This window comes from Poeciliopsis prolifica, unplaced genomic scaffold, assembly GCF_027474105.1.
Source record: "Poeciliopsis prolifica strain line A6 unplaced genomic scaffold, Auburn_PproV2 SCAFFOLD180, whole genome shotgun sequence".
Taxonomy (NCBI): Eukaryota; Metazoa; Chordata; class Actinopteri; order Cyprinodontiformes; family Poeciliidae; genus Poeciliopsis; species Poeciliopsis prolifica.
This window is the reverse complement of record NW_026562555.1, coordinates 42702-55622: the sequence shown is the minus strand read 5'-3', so window position 1 is coordinate 55622 and position 12921 is coordinate 42702. Positions and strand designations below refer to the sequence as shown.

Genomic DNA, 12921 nt, shown 5'->3' with positions numbered 1-12921 from the left:
ATCAGGAGAGGAACACTACGAACCGGTCAGAATTATCACCCAAGTTGTAGTTTTGAAGATTCATGTTATTGTTTAACAACCGCAGCCCTCTTGTCCATAATCTTAATAACCTCTGAAACATGAATATTTAAGAAAATAATGGTAAGGTTTGGTCTTTCTTAGGACAATATCTATGTGTGCACAATTATTGGGCAACTATTAGTGTGCTGAATTATTATGAATCTGCCATCATCTGTTGGGGCAGCAGCATCAGAGCCAAAGATCTAAAAAGGCTGAACACCCTATTAAAGAAGGCTGGTTATGATCTGGCCCTCAGACCCTCTGGTTCCTCCTGGAACCTCTGGAGATTTTTTTATTATTATAAATGTAAAGTTTTCTAAGTTTAGAACATGCAGATTAAAAAACAGGGCCCAAATGCACAGGTCAAAGCATAAAACATTGCAGTTGACATATGGTGTACACACAACACATATATACATGGTCACATACAAGAGTATACATACATTAGTGGGCGACTGAGGGGAGAGTCCATGGAAGAGTTTGTTCAGCTTAGTCTGGTCTTTGTAAAGTGTTCCAGGAAGGGATGCCAGGAAACACAAACATGTGTCTTTAGAGCCTTTAAGAAGTCTGTCCATCTGTATTATGGACATTGTGTCTGTCATCCACAAGTAGAAGGAAGGAGGAACAGAGGACCTCCCGTCTCTCAAGATTAGTCTCTTGGCAACAATCAGTCCCAGTTCCACTAAATGCCACATTGCAGCGGGTATCGTCCCCGGCACTTGAGGGCATCCAAAAATTATAAGTCCTGGTTCAGGTTGTAAGGAAGTCTTATATGCTTTGGAGTACCAATCAAATATTTCCAATCAAAGACCAGTTAGTGAAAGGCAAGACCAAAAAACATGAGACAGAGTGCTTTCTGATTTGTTCCACCTGTCACACATTGGGAAGGCAGAGGGGTAAATTCTGTGTAATCTGACCTTTGAATACTGTAACCAATGTGTGATTTTAAACCTGCTGTTTATTGAGCAAGAACGGATTTTAGAAAGGTTCAGGTCCAGGGATTGTTACCCCCAGGCCTCCCTTATTTTTGTGGTGTGTGCCACAGTGCAGTCACCAGATAGATCCGGTACCAGTGCCAATAATGGCACCAATCATAACAACTGCAGAAAAAAAAGACTCAAGTACTTAACTATTAAAGCGTAGAAGAAATTACAACTCAATTAAGCTCCTCTTCCTGCTATCTCGATATCATACCAACAACTTTTCTTTCGAAATTCTGCCTGCTGTTGCTCTGATCCAAATAGTAACTCACCACTCACATCAGGCGTTTTCCCTCAGGCTTTAAAAACAGCAGTTATCAAACCACTGATTAAAAAGAACAATCTGGACAAATCACTGCTGCAAAATTACAGGCCGACCTCTGACCTCTGACCTCCCATTCATCAGCAAAGTCATTGAAAAACTGTTTCAACAGTTAAGTAGCTTCCTAACAATAACCAACTGCTTTAATATCTATCACTCTAGTTTCCACAGTACTGAGACTGCCCTAGTCAAAGTATTCAGTGACATCCATCTGAATACAGACTATAGAAGAACCACAGTGCTGGTTCTGTTGGACCTCAGTGCAGCTTTTGACACTGTTGATTACGACATATTAATGAATCGACTGGTGAGTTGTGTCTGAGTCTCTGGCTGGGTTAGAGAATTGCGGCCAAATGATTCAAATCTTACATGAAGAACAGGGATTTCTTTGTTTCAATAAGTAACTTCTCATGGAAGTGGACAGAAGTTACATGTGGTATACCCAAGGTTTAATCCTTAGAAAATGAGGGTGATAATATTGTTTGTGTGTTTTTGTCATGTCTGTCTCTCTTAAAACTTTAACTTTAATTTAGAACTGTGACAGCACAGAGGTGGTGGAATGCTCAGAGTGGAGGACACGCAGCAGCAACCCTATTGGATGACAAAAAGCTTAGCTACTCATGTTCAGATAATGGGTGGAGAGCTAAATACCAACAAAAATTAAAGAGAACTTTCAATACATGAATTCCTCTTTTGCAAGCTGAAACACTTTAAAAAGGGAAGTTGTTACTGAGCTCCTGATTGTTTTACTCTCATCACTTCTTCTGCATGAGGCATGTGTTTTATTTACAGCAGTGGAAATATCTCAACAGTAATATGACTCCATAAGCACATAGTTCTCTTTTTCTTCAGTGGAACAAAGTGATTTAGTTGTGTCACAAGATATACCTTGAAGGTTTTATTCAGCTCCAAACAAGAAGAATCAACATATACATCAGCATCAGGACCGGTGTGGGGGACCCTATTGACGATACATATCCACCTGTGGGCTGTCACAGTTATAAATTAAAGTTACAGGTTTGAGATATGTCAGGCTGCTTTGTTCCATTGACCCATATCTGCTTGGTACATTTTATTCAACCTCTACCATATAAGCTTTCTTTACTTAGACTATCAAAATATTCAGCGACTGAGCTGGAGTTCAGCTAGAGCCTTGCAGGATCCACGGGAATGAACAGGAATTAGGAACGACCACCAATAGCTGAAATACGTGAACATTGAGATCTCCTCTGAAAGTGCTTAACCCAAACCCTAACCCTGCCTATTTTAGTAGGTCAAAAAGCAAATTTACTTTAACTTGCATTAATACACAGTAGAAACTAACATCTATAATCTATAATCCTTTTCTTTGCTGTTGAGGGTACAGCCTATCAACTTCAAGGAAAATAATTACCATTCCTGGATTGCTTACTTATTATTTAACATTGCGCTTAAATACTTCAGCTTCCTATACTTTCAAATATTTGACAGGGTTTTCCAAAGTAACTTGGAGTAATGTTCCACAGAACAGTCCTGACTATTCTTCAGTATTCAGGATCTTTTTGAATCGTGAAGTTCAAGGCATGGCCTACTATAAAAATTTCCTATTGCTTTTATTTGATACGGAGAATCCATAATTATTCCTACTGATGCTAAAATAATAGAACAAAATCCATCCATTATAGGATGCTTAGCCTTGCAGAGTAACAAGGGGTGCTGGTGTCTGTCAATCGCAGGGCAGCAATATCTAAAAGTTATATTAATGTTGTCTATAACATAGTTAGAACGAGGTGTGAGACCTTTCCAACAAGATTTTGGTCAATGTTGAAACTTCCCTTAGTTGCTGTTTCCTGTTCCCTCACATCACACTTTTTTTTTTTTTTTTTATTAAATTGAGATCTGGTATCTATGGAGACCATTGAAATGCATTGAATTTCTTGTCAGTAAAGAGATTTGAGTTTTTTGGTAGGATACCTTATCCTGCTGGAAGTAGGCATCAGAGGATGGTACACCATGGTAGAAATGGGCAATTTATCATATCATCTATCATTATCATGGAAGAATAAATACTATGTATTGCCCTTGTGTGAGTTATGATTATGTTTATACTAATACCATTTCAAGGGTTACATATTAAGAAAAGTTAGATTTATCTGAGCAAATAACAGAAATGCACACATTTAAAATCCCTAATATATTCAAGCTGGCATAAATTTTTAAATCTGTTTACTTTTATATGCCAGTTCTGTACATGAAACTCCTGAAAAAGAAGCACATCTTTGAAGGCCCTTAAGCTCCCTACTGAACACACACAGAATGAGCTGACAATTTTCAAAGTGGGTTGAAATGCTCTGCAAAATAATTCAAACATCAGTACTTACTTTCAAACTGAACACTCACTGATAATGTAAATTGCTATCATTTCGAATTGTTTTTCAGAGAGCCTGGTCAGCTGCTGACATCCATTATTGCCTGGAGATAAAAAGTGCCCTGGCAGAGTCGTGGAAGTCACTACATCATGGCCGCTCATAGAATCAGAGCCAACAACAACGCTTCTCTTCCTCGCTGCAAATCGGAGGGGACACTCGTCGATCTCAGTGAGGGAGTGTCGGAGGCTCGTCTGACAGATGTCAAAGGTCAGCATTCCACATCATAAAACTGTGTTTCTTTGTTCAACTTCTTTTGATTGAACTATAGATTGGAACAATTTGTATATTTTAGGAAAAAAATGGTGTTAAAAACATTAAATATGTTAATATGCTCTAAACATCAATTTAAGGAAGAATTCATTCTACATTGATGATAAACACTAAGGACTTTGATATTACAACTGTTCAAATATACACTCAACAAAAATATAAACACAACACTTTTGTTTTTGCTCCCATTTTTCATGAGATGGACTCAAACATCTAAACTTCATTCCAGATAAACATTACCATTTCTTTCAAATGTTGTCCACAAATCTGTCTAAATGTTTGATTGTGAGCACTTCTGCTTTGCTGAGATAATAAGTGTGCCACATCAAGATGCTGATCTGACATCATGATTAGTGCACAGGTGTACCTTATACTGCCCACAACAAAAGGCCACTCTGAAATGTGCATTTTTATTTTTGCTTTATTGGGTTTCTGGGGACTCAGAACCAGTCAGTAGCTGGTGTGACCACCATTTGCCTCATGCAGTGCAACAAATCTTCTTTGCATCGAGTTTATCAGATTTTCAATCGTGGCCTGTGGAATGTTGGTCCACTCTCTTCAATGGCTGTGCGAAGTTGCTGGATATTAGTGGAAACTGGTACACACTTTCGGATACGCCGGTCAAGCACATCCCAAACATGCTCAATGGGTGACATGTCCGGTGAGTATGCTGGCCATGCAAGAACTGGGACATTTTCAGCTTCCAAGAATTGTGTACAGATGCTTGCAACATGGGGCCGTACATTGTCTTGCTGAAACATGAGGTGATGTTCATGGATGTATGGCACAACAATGTGCCTCAGGATCTCATCACGGTATCTCTGTGCATTCAAAATGCCATCAATAAGATGCACCTGCGTTCTTCGTCCATAACAGATGCCTGCCCATACCATCACCCCACCACCACCATGGGCCACTTGATCCACAACATTGGGATCAGCAAAGCGCTCACCCACACAACGTCACACACGCTGTCTGCCATCTGCCCTGAACAATGTAAACCGAGATTCATCCGTGAAGAGAACACCTCTCCAATGTGCTTGATGCCATCGAATGTGAGCAAGTCTGTTACAGCGACGATCTGGAGTCAGGTTAAGACCCGATGAGAACGACTAGCATGCAGCTGAGCTTCCCTGAGACGGTTTCTGACAGTTTGCAGAAATTTTTTGCTTATGCAATCCAATTATTTCAGCAGCTGTCTGAGTGGCTGGTCTCAGATGAGCTTGGAGGTGAACCTGCAGGATGTGGAGGTCCTGGGCTGGTGTGGTTACACGTGATCTGTGGTTGTGAGGCCGGTTGGATGTACTGCCATATTCTCTGAAACGCCTTTGGAGACGGCTTATGGTGGACAAATGAACATTTAATGCACGAGCAACAGATCTGGTTGACATTCCTGCTGTCAGCATGCCAATTGCACGCTCCCTCAATGCTTGCGGAATCTGTGGCATTTTGCTGTCTGACAAACCTACACATGTCAGAGTGGCCTTCTATTGTGGGCAGTATAAGGTACACCTTTGCACTAATCATGATATCAGATCAGCATCTTGATGTGGCACACCTATGAGGTGGGATGGATTATCTCAGCAAAGCAGAAGTGCTCACTATCAAACATTTAGACAGATCTGTGGACAACATTTGAAAGAAATGGTAATATTGTTTATCTGGAATGAATTTTAGATGTTTGAGTCCATCTCATGAAAAATGAGAGCAAAAACAAAAGTGTTGCGTTTATATTTTTGTTGAGTGTAGTTTAGGTGTACATTGCCTAGTAAAGACATTCATACTAACTAAAGTGTCATGATGCAGGTTGGTGTAGTGTTGGACACAACCACAGAGAGGTGGAGGCAGAAGTTTAATTTCATGATATAATGAAAAAAAAATAAAAATACTGAAAACTACAAAAGTTCCACAAATCAGGATGAAGACAAAAAATAAATGCAAAACAGTTCTAGCCAGAAGACACAAGTCGAACATAAGAAAGCACAAGGGGCTGACACGAACAGACGGGAGGGAGGATCTGACAAGTACAGGAAGAAAATGAGAGGCTTTAGTACCAGGAGGTGAGAGCCAGACAAGGACCAGGGCTATATGAACACAAAAATGAGGCAAATCTAACAGAAATAAGTGAAAATGATGAAATTAGAAAGAAGAAGGTTGTAACAAAAAGGAACGAGGACATAACTGATGAACTAAGAAAAACAGAAAACAAAATCTCAACCCAAAACCCAACTTTAAACTGTTCACATTTTGTAATTTCATCTCACATATAACTAAGATGCTCATGTTTTGTACAAATAAAAATCTAAAAGTATTTTAAAAGTAAAAGCAAGAAAATGTGTTCAGTCCCCTTTATTTTGTGAACAATTCAGTGCAACCAACTGCTGTCAGAAATCACTTAATTTGTAAATCTAGAGCAACCATGTAAAATCTAATCTCAGTATGAATACAGCTGTTCTGTTTTCAGTCCCAGAGGTTTGCTAGAGAAGATGAGTGATCAAAGAGCATCATGAAGACTGAGAAACACAGCTTTGGTTTGAAATGTGAAAAGATAGTAAAAGCAGAGTAAGGTCATAAAACAATATCCAAGTTTGTTCTGTTTACTCAGTCCAAGATATGATGCACCTAAAAACCTATAAAAACAAGATTCTGATCAAATAAAGTTTTTTTATTTTTATATTTTGCATCTGTACTAAGTGACCAGCGATGGAGCATTAATCACCTTGGTAGCTCAATGCTGCAACTCAGCTTGGAGAATCTGCTAATATGATAACTGTTACCAGGCCTGTATTTAAGTGACTTAGTTGTTCCTGTCGCAACTTTTTTGGGGCGTATTGCAGACATCAAATTCCAAATGAGCGAATATTTGGACAGAAGAGAATAAATTAATAAATAAAAAACAGCAACGTTTATCCATTTGAATATTACATGTCTTTGTAATGAACTCAACTGACTCTAGATTTCAAGTGGGGTTGTAAATCCAAATGAGAATCCTTGATAGCAATAGATGTTTACAGATCCTCTCTGTGTAATTGGATCAAGCATGAGAAAGAATGCCCAAACATTTCACTTTCAATGTTCAAAGCTGCTCTAGACATACTCCAAATAACTTGCAGCTCTAACTGCAGTACAAGTTGGGTCTACAAATAGTTATTCTTGGGGCTGAAGATAAAAAAACATGTTGCACTCAAAGAACATTGGTCTTGCTCCTATGAAATGCATTGAAGTTGGTGGTTGCAATGTGGAAAAAACCCCTGAAAGCCCAAGGGGCATGAATACTTTTAAACTCTTTGTATGTGAAACAACTTATTTTTTATTCACTGATTGTCACAGCATTGTGGGAAAAGAAAACCAATCTCTTTTTGCTGTCTTTTTTAGTGCCTTCTCCTAGTGCCTTACGACTGGATACCACTGCTTCTTTTGGTGCTGCCAGGGAAGTTGTAGCCATAAAGGACTACTGCCCATCCAGCTTCACCACTCTCAAGTTCTCTAAGGGCGACCTCCTCTATGTTCTTGACTCATCTGGGGGTGAGTGGTGGTATGCTCACAACAATACAGAAATGGGTTACATCCCCGCAGCCTATGTGGAACCCATCAACTACAGAGACTCGTCCTTCAGCGACAGCGGGATGATAGACACAGTATCAGACTGTAACGAGGAGGGAGCTAAAGAAATGGACCTGTTAGGAGAGTGGACCGGAGAAATTCTAAAACCGACCACTTTTCAAAATGGAAATCCTTTTGCAACAACCCATACCTCTACAAATCCTTTTCTAAACAGGGCTTCTCAGAGTTCCTTGGATCAGACAATAAAAGAGAAATCAATTGACCTTCTTCTGTTTGATACACTCTCTTCTTCTGGCCCTAATTCTACCAGAAACACTGGAGACAATTGTTTTTCCAGCTATGTCTGTAGTTTGAACACTCTTAGTCCCTCTGTGGTTGTGGGGCAAACATTTCAAAGAGACAACCCGTTTTTTAGAAGCAAGCGTTCCTACAGCCTGTCTGAACTGTCCGTCCTTCAGGCTCAGACAGAAATTCCTCAAGCCTCCAACAGTTTCTTCAGAGGTCTCACAGCACCTGCACCCGAGCAGTTCCAGACGAGGGAGGACTTCCGCGCAGCATGGCTCAGCCATCGCAAGTTGGCCAGGTCCTGCCATGACCTGGATTCACTGGGTCAGAGCCCTGGCTGGGGTCAAACACAGCCGGTAGAAACCAACATCGTCTGTCGTCTGGACAGCTCAGGAGGAGCAGTGCAGCTTCCAGACACCAACATTAGCATCTTTGTGCCAAAGGGCCATGTGGCAGCAGGGGACACACAACAAATCTCAATCAAAGCTCTGCTCGACTCACCACTTGAACTGAACAGTGATCGCTGTACCACTGTCAGCCCTGTGGTAGAGATCAAACTCAGCAACATGGAGACCAAAACCACCATCACCCTGGAGATGAAAGTATCTGTTGTTGTAAAAATGGAAAACAGGCAGACAACACAAGTTTTATGCGTGAGGAGTGATTGTAAAGAGGGGCCATATACCCCCATTCCTCAGGCCTACACCTATGGGGACATGGTTCAGGTGGGCCTGGATAACCTTGAGCCATGCATGTATGTATGTGTGGTCACCCAGGCACTGTCTGTACAACCTGAAACAACAGTCTGGGAGCATGTTGTTAAAAAGATTACCTTAGGAGTTTATGGTCCAAAACACATCCACCCAGCCTTCAAAACTGTGGTGGCCATGTTTGGCCATGAATGTGCTCCAAAGACCCTGTTGGTGAGCGAGGTGGGTAAACAGGCACAGTCTGCACCACCTGTTGCCCTGCAGCTTTGGGGAAAACATCAATTTGTCTTGTCAAAACCTCAAGACCTCCATGTTGAGGTTTACTCCAACATGGCTAACTATGAGGTGAAAGCCAGTGAGCAGGCCAGAGTGGTCCGGGGCTTCCAGGTTAGATTAGGGAAAGTCAGCAGGTTGATCTACATGATTTCCACTCGGGATGCTGACGATGTTTCAGATTTCACTCTAAGAATCCAAGTCAAAGATGACCAAGATTGTATCCTTGCTCAGTTTTGTGTCCAAACACCAACACCGCCACCTAAAGCAGGTCCAAAGACATCAGTGCAGCGCCGATTCCTGAAGAAAAAGGAGTTAGGGAAAATAGTTTTGTCTCCTCTTGCTGTTGCAACCAAATACCCTGTTTTCCAGGACAGGAAAATAAACAACCTAAAGTTTGGGAAATTAATCAAAACTGTAATCAGGCAAATGAAAAACCAGTACTTGCTTGAATACAAAAAAGGAGACTTTGTAGCCCTTCTGAGCGAGGAGATGATCAAGCTGAAAGGCCAGTTGTGGACAAAAGAGTGGTACATTGGGTATTATCAGGGCAAAATAGGGCTTGTTCACGCTAAGAATGTTCTGATAGTTGGCAAGATAAAGCCCACTAATATCAGCGGGCCTGAACTTACAACCTCATTGTTACTGGAGCAAATACTGAAGCCCTGCAAGTTCCTCACATACATCTATGCCTCAGTAAGAACTATACTGATGGAGAACATCGGCAACTGGCGAGTTTTCGCGGACGCTCTTGGATACGTCAACCTGCCCCTGACACATTTCTGCCGCACGGAGCTCGACAGTGAGCCAGAGAGGGTGGCGTCGGTCCTGGAGAGGCTAAAGGAGGACTGCAACAATGCAGAGAGCAAAGAGAGAAAGTCCTTCCAGAAAGAACTCCTGACGGTAAGTTACAGCTTTGGCATGTTCCTCTGTGGCAGTTGTTTAGTATGAAAATAAAGAAAACTAATTGCTTGCTCTTGTTTTAAGCATTGGGTCTCAATTGGATGGACTTTATTCCATCGTCTCACCACTTAAACAGCCATATGTTTAGGAGATTTTGCTCAAACAACGTCCTTTCTTCAGCTTTATAATCTCTTAGCATTTGCTTCAGGCCCCAAGCTTCAGGCAGTGATCCAGTTCTACTAATTCTACTGGGAGTCGATAACTGCTGTGTTGGCACCAAGGTGTAATAGGGGCCTGAGGAGCTGTGGAAAACAGCAGTGCTTTGTTCCCCCTACCAATGTCTGTTGCTGGAGTTTCACAGTGTGCAGTTTGCATATAACATGCTGATCTGATAAATCCAGTTGATCTTATAAATCAACCTGGGGGGAGAGGGCTTGATTTGAAAGGCAGTTTTTTTCAGCCTCTTATTAGGCTGAAAGAAATGGCCTTATGTCCTGATACTTTTAAATATTAAAGAGATGGTAAGCTGGTCTCTGCAGGCTTTGATACATCTTGTAGGTTGCAATCCTTTTTGTCTTTTTGATACTTTGAAAGTGCTGAGCTGACATGGAAATGTGGATTTTTCAATATAGCCTCAGGGATTCTCCTCCACGCAGTCACAGTCTGGGCTTTCTCCTCTTGACTCAGTTTGCCTCCGATCGACTTTTGACCAGACCAATCAGCAACAAGGAGAAATTGTGAATGATGGCATAAATTTTTGTTGTTGTTTTAGAATTGTAGTCTGTCTGTATTTTTAACAATGGTAGCAGAGGAAGTGAACAAAGCTGTCTGTGTTTGCGACTCTTCCAAATATTGAGTTAATATTAACAGTCGTCTTGTTCGCACTTCTCTATTCGCAGTGGAGGATAGTTGTTTGCACTTCAGGCCATTTTCAGTCCGCAGCGCTTTCATAACCTCGCACTGGTGCACTACATACATCTCGGACATAAAATTTAAAACTTAAATACAGCCCACAGCTTCAGGAAGCAATTATTTCTCAATTAGCTAAAGCAAAAAGCGTCGGACAAAGACTAACACAAAAGTATTCCCCACTTGCAGTTTTCTCCTGTTTTTCCTTTTTTGTCAAACCCAACAAATTTGATAATCAAATATAGCCTGAGCAAACACAAATCTCAATTTTATAATTACAGTCTAATAATTTATTCATTTTTAAAAACCATCTCTATGTGGAAAAGTAGTAAACCCCTAGACCACAGGTGTCAAACTCCAGTCCTCAAGGGCCTCCTTCCTGTAGTTTTTCCATGTGCCACAAGTACAAAACACTGGAATGAAATGACTTAATTACCTCCTCCTTGTCTAGATAACATCTCCAGAGCCTTAATTATCTAATTATTGTATTCACGTGGTGCAGCACAGGCACATCTAAAAGTTGCAGGACACCGGCCCTCGAGGACTGGAGTTAGACACCCTAACCCTAAACCAGTAATTGTTCTTGCTTCTCTGAGCTGCTCAGCAGCAACAACTGACATCAAGCATCTGGGATCAGGGAAAAAGTTCTTGACATCACTGTAGACCAGGGGTGGGCACTCCTGGTCCTCAAGGGCCGGTCTCCTGCAACCTTTAGGTGTATCTCTACTTCAACAAACCTGAGTGAAATAATGAGGTCATTAGCAGGACTCTGGAGAACTTGACTGCTTGTAGGAGGTGATTCAGCTGTTGGATTCAGGTGTGTTGGACCAGGGAGACATCCAAGAGTTGCAGGACCAGGAGTGCCCACCCCTACTATAGACAAATCTTGGTCCATCCTTTTCTGCAGAATAGTTTTAATCAAACCACATTAGAAAGATTTTGTCATGAAATGTAGTGAGAGGTGGTGAGACAGATGCTATACACACAGGATGAGATGAAAAATGATGGTTGATGGTACAACACAGATCCAAACAGTCCAAAAATCCTGCCAGCACAGCAGAGCGGAAAGCAGAGCGGAAAGCAAAGGCTCAGCACTGGTAGCAACAGGTTTTACAGATGGACAGAATAGACAGCACACGATGACAAATGACTGACGACTGAATCGACAGCTGAGACAAGGACCCGATGAGGAACAAAGAGCACAGGTGGGGTTAAATCACAGAAACGAGACACACCTGGGAATGATCAAGGGGAGACAGGACATCACGGAGACACAGAAACTCAAAATAAACACACAGAAAATTCAAATCCTGACAGATTTTGAACATGAATTGCCTGTTTTAAGGTAGCTCAAATCTGAGTTCAGGGCTTGACTTGGCCACTTCAAAACATTCATTTAGTTTTTTTTCTCAACCATTGAGGGGTGGAGCTTGTCCTTTGGAACCTCCTTCCTGATCATAGGCAGACAGCAAAATTCATGGTGCAAATAATGACCAGTGGTTCATGTCCTGGCACAGCAAAGCAACCATAAATCTAACGCCACTGTGTCTGAATCTGTTCTTCTATGCTTCTGTAATGCTCTTAGTTTTCACTGTCTGTCATGGCATGCAGCTTCCAAATTGTTCCTTTTTGTCTTTTCAACCAACAGAATATTTTTTTATTCTTTTATTTTTCTTTGAATCATTGGAAGGATCATTTAAAGAAAATGAAATGCATTCATAAAGTGGAAAGAGGTTTCTATGGCATATGACTACTGTCTACTGTAAAACTTGGCATCTTTTGCTCATCTAAAACTTTAAAACCACGAGGAGAGCCTTTGTCACAATTTCACAATGTTTCACAATCAGTGTATAATCGCCCTGAGAGTCTCTGACAGAGGTCAGATTTGTACAACAGTTGAAGTTACACAGAACAGCCACACTGCAATTTACCCAAAGTTGTAAACACTAGTTAGACCCATTTATAGACAGAATCTGTGGTATGGAAGAGAACATAATAAAAGATAGTGGAAAAAAATATGCCATCTATGAAAGGCTTTTTCTGACATACAGCAATCCATCCATTTTAAAATCACAAAATCTTGTTTCTTCTGAGAACTTTTCTGTTTTTTGGAAAAGATAAAATAAGAAAATTAAAGTGAGCTTCAGTGTGTGTGCTACAGTATAAATAGGTGCAGATTTAAATGCTGTTGTATGGAATCATCTTCTCCCTTCAAATGAATGTGAGTGTCTTAACAG

The 12921-nt window shown here is 40.9% G+C and overlaps 1 protein-coding gene across 1 annotated transcript in view; it reads left to right on the top strand.

Annotated features, from left to right (window-relative positions):
* Positions 1-12921, top strand: part of LOC129356596 (SH3 domain-binding protein 4-like) — a 51324-nt gene that overhangs the window by 24481 nt on the left and 13922 nt on the right. Inside the window, exons 2-3 of the mRNA XM_055026169.1 lie at positions 3781-3977; positions 7416-9775. Of these exons, the coding sequence (XP_054882144.1) occupies positions 3860-3977; positions 7416-9775 (2478 nt within the window). The 5' untranslated portion in view covers positions 3781-3859. The remainder of the gene's footprint in view (positions 1-3780; positions 3978-7415; positions 9776-12921) is intronic.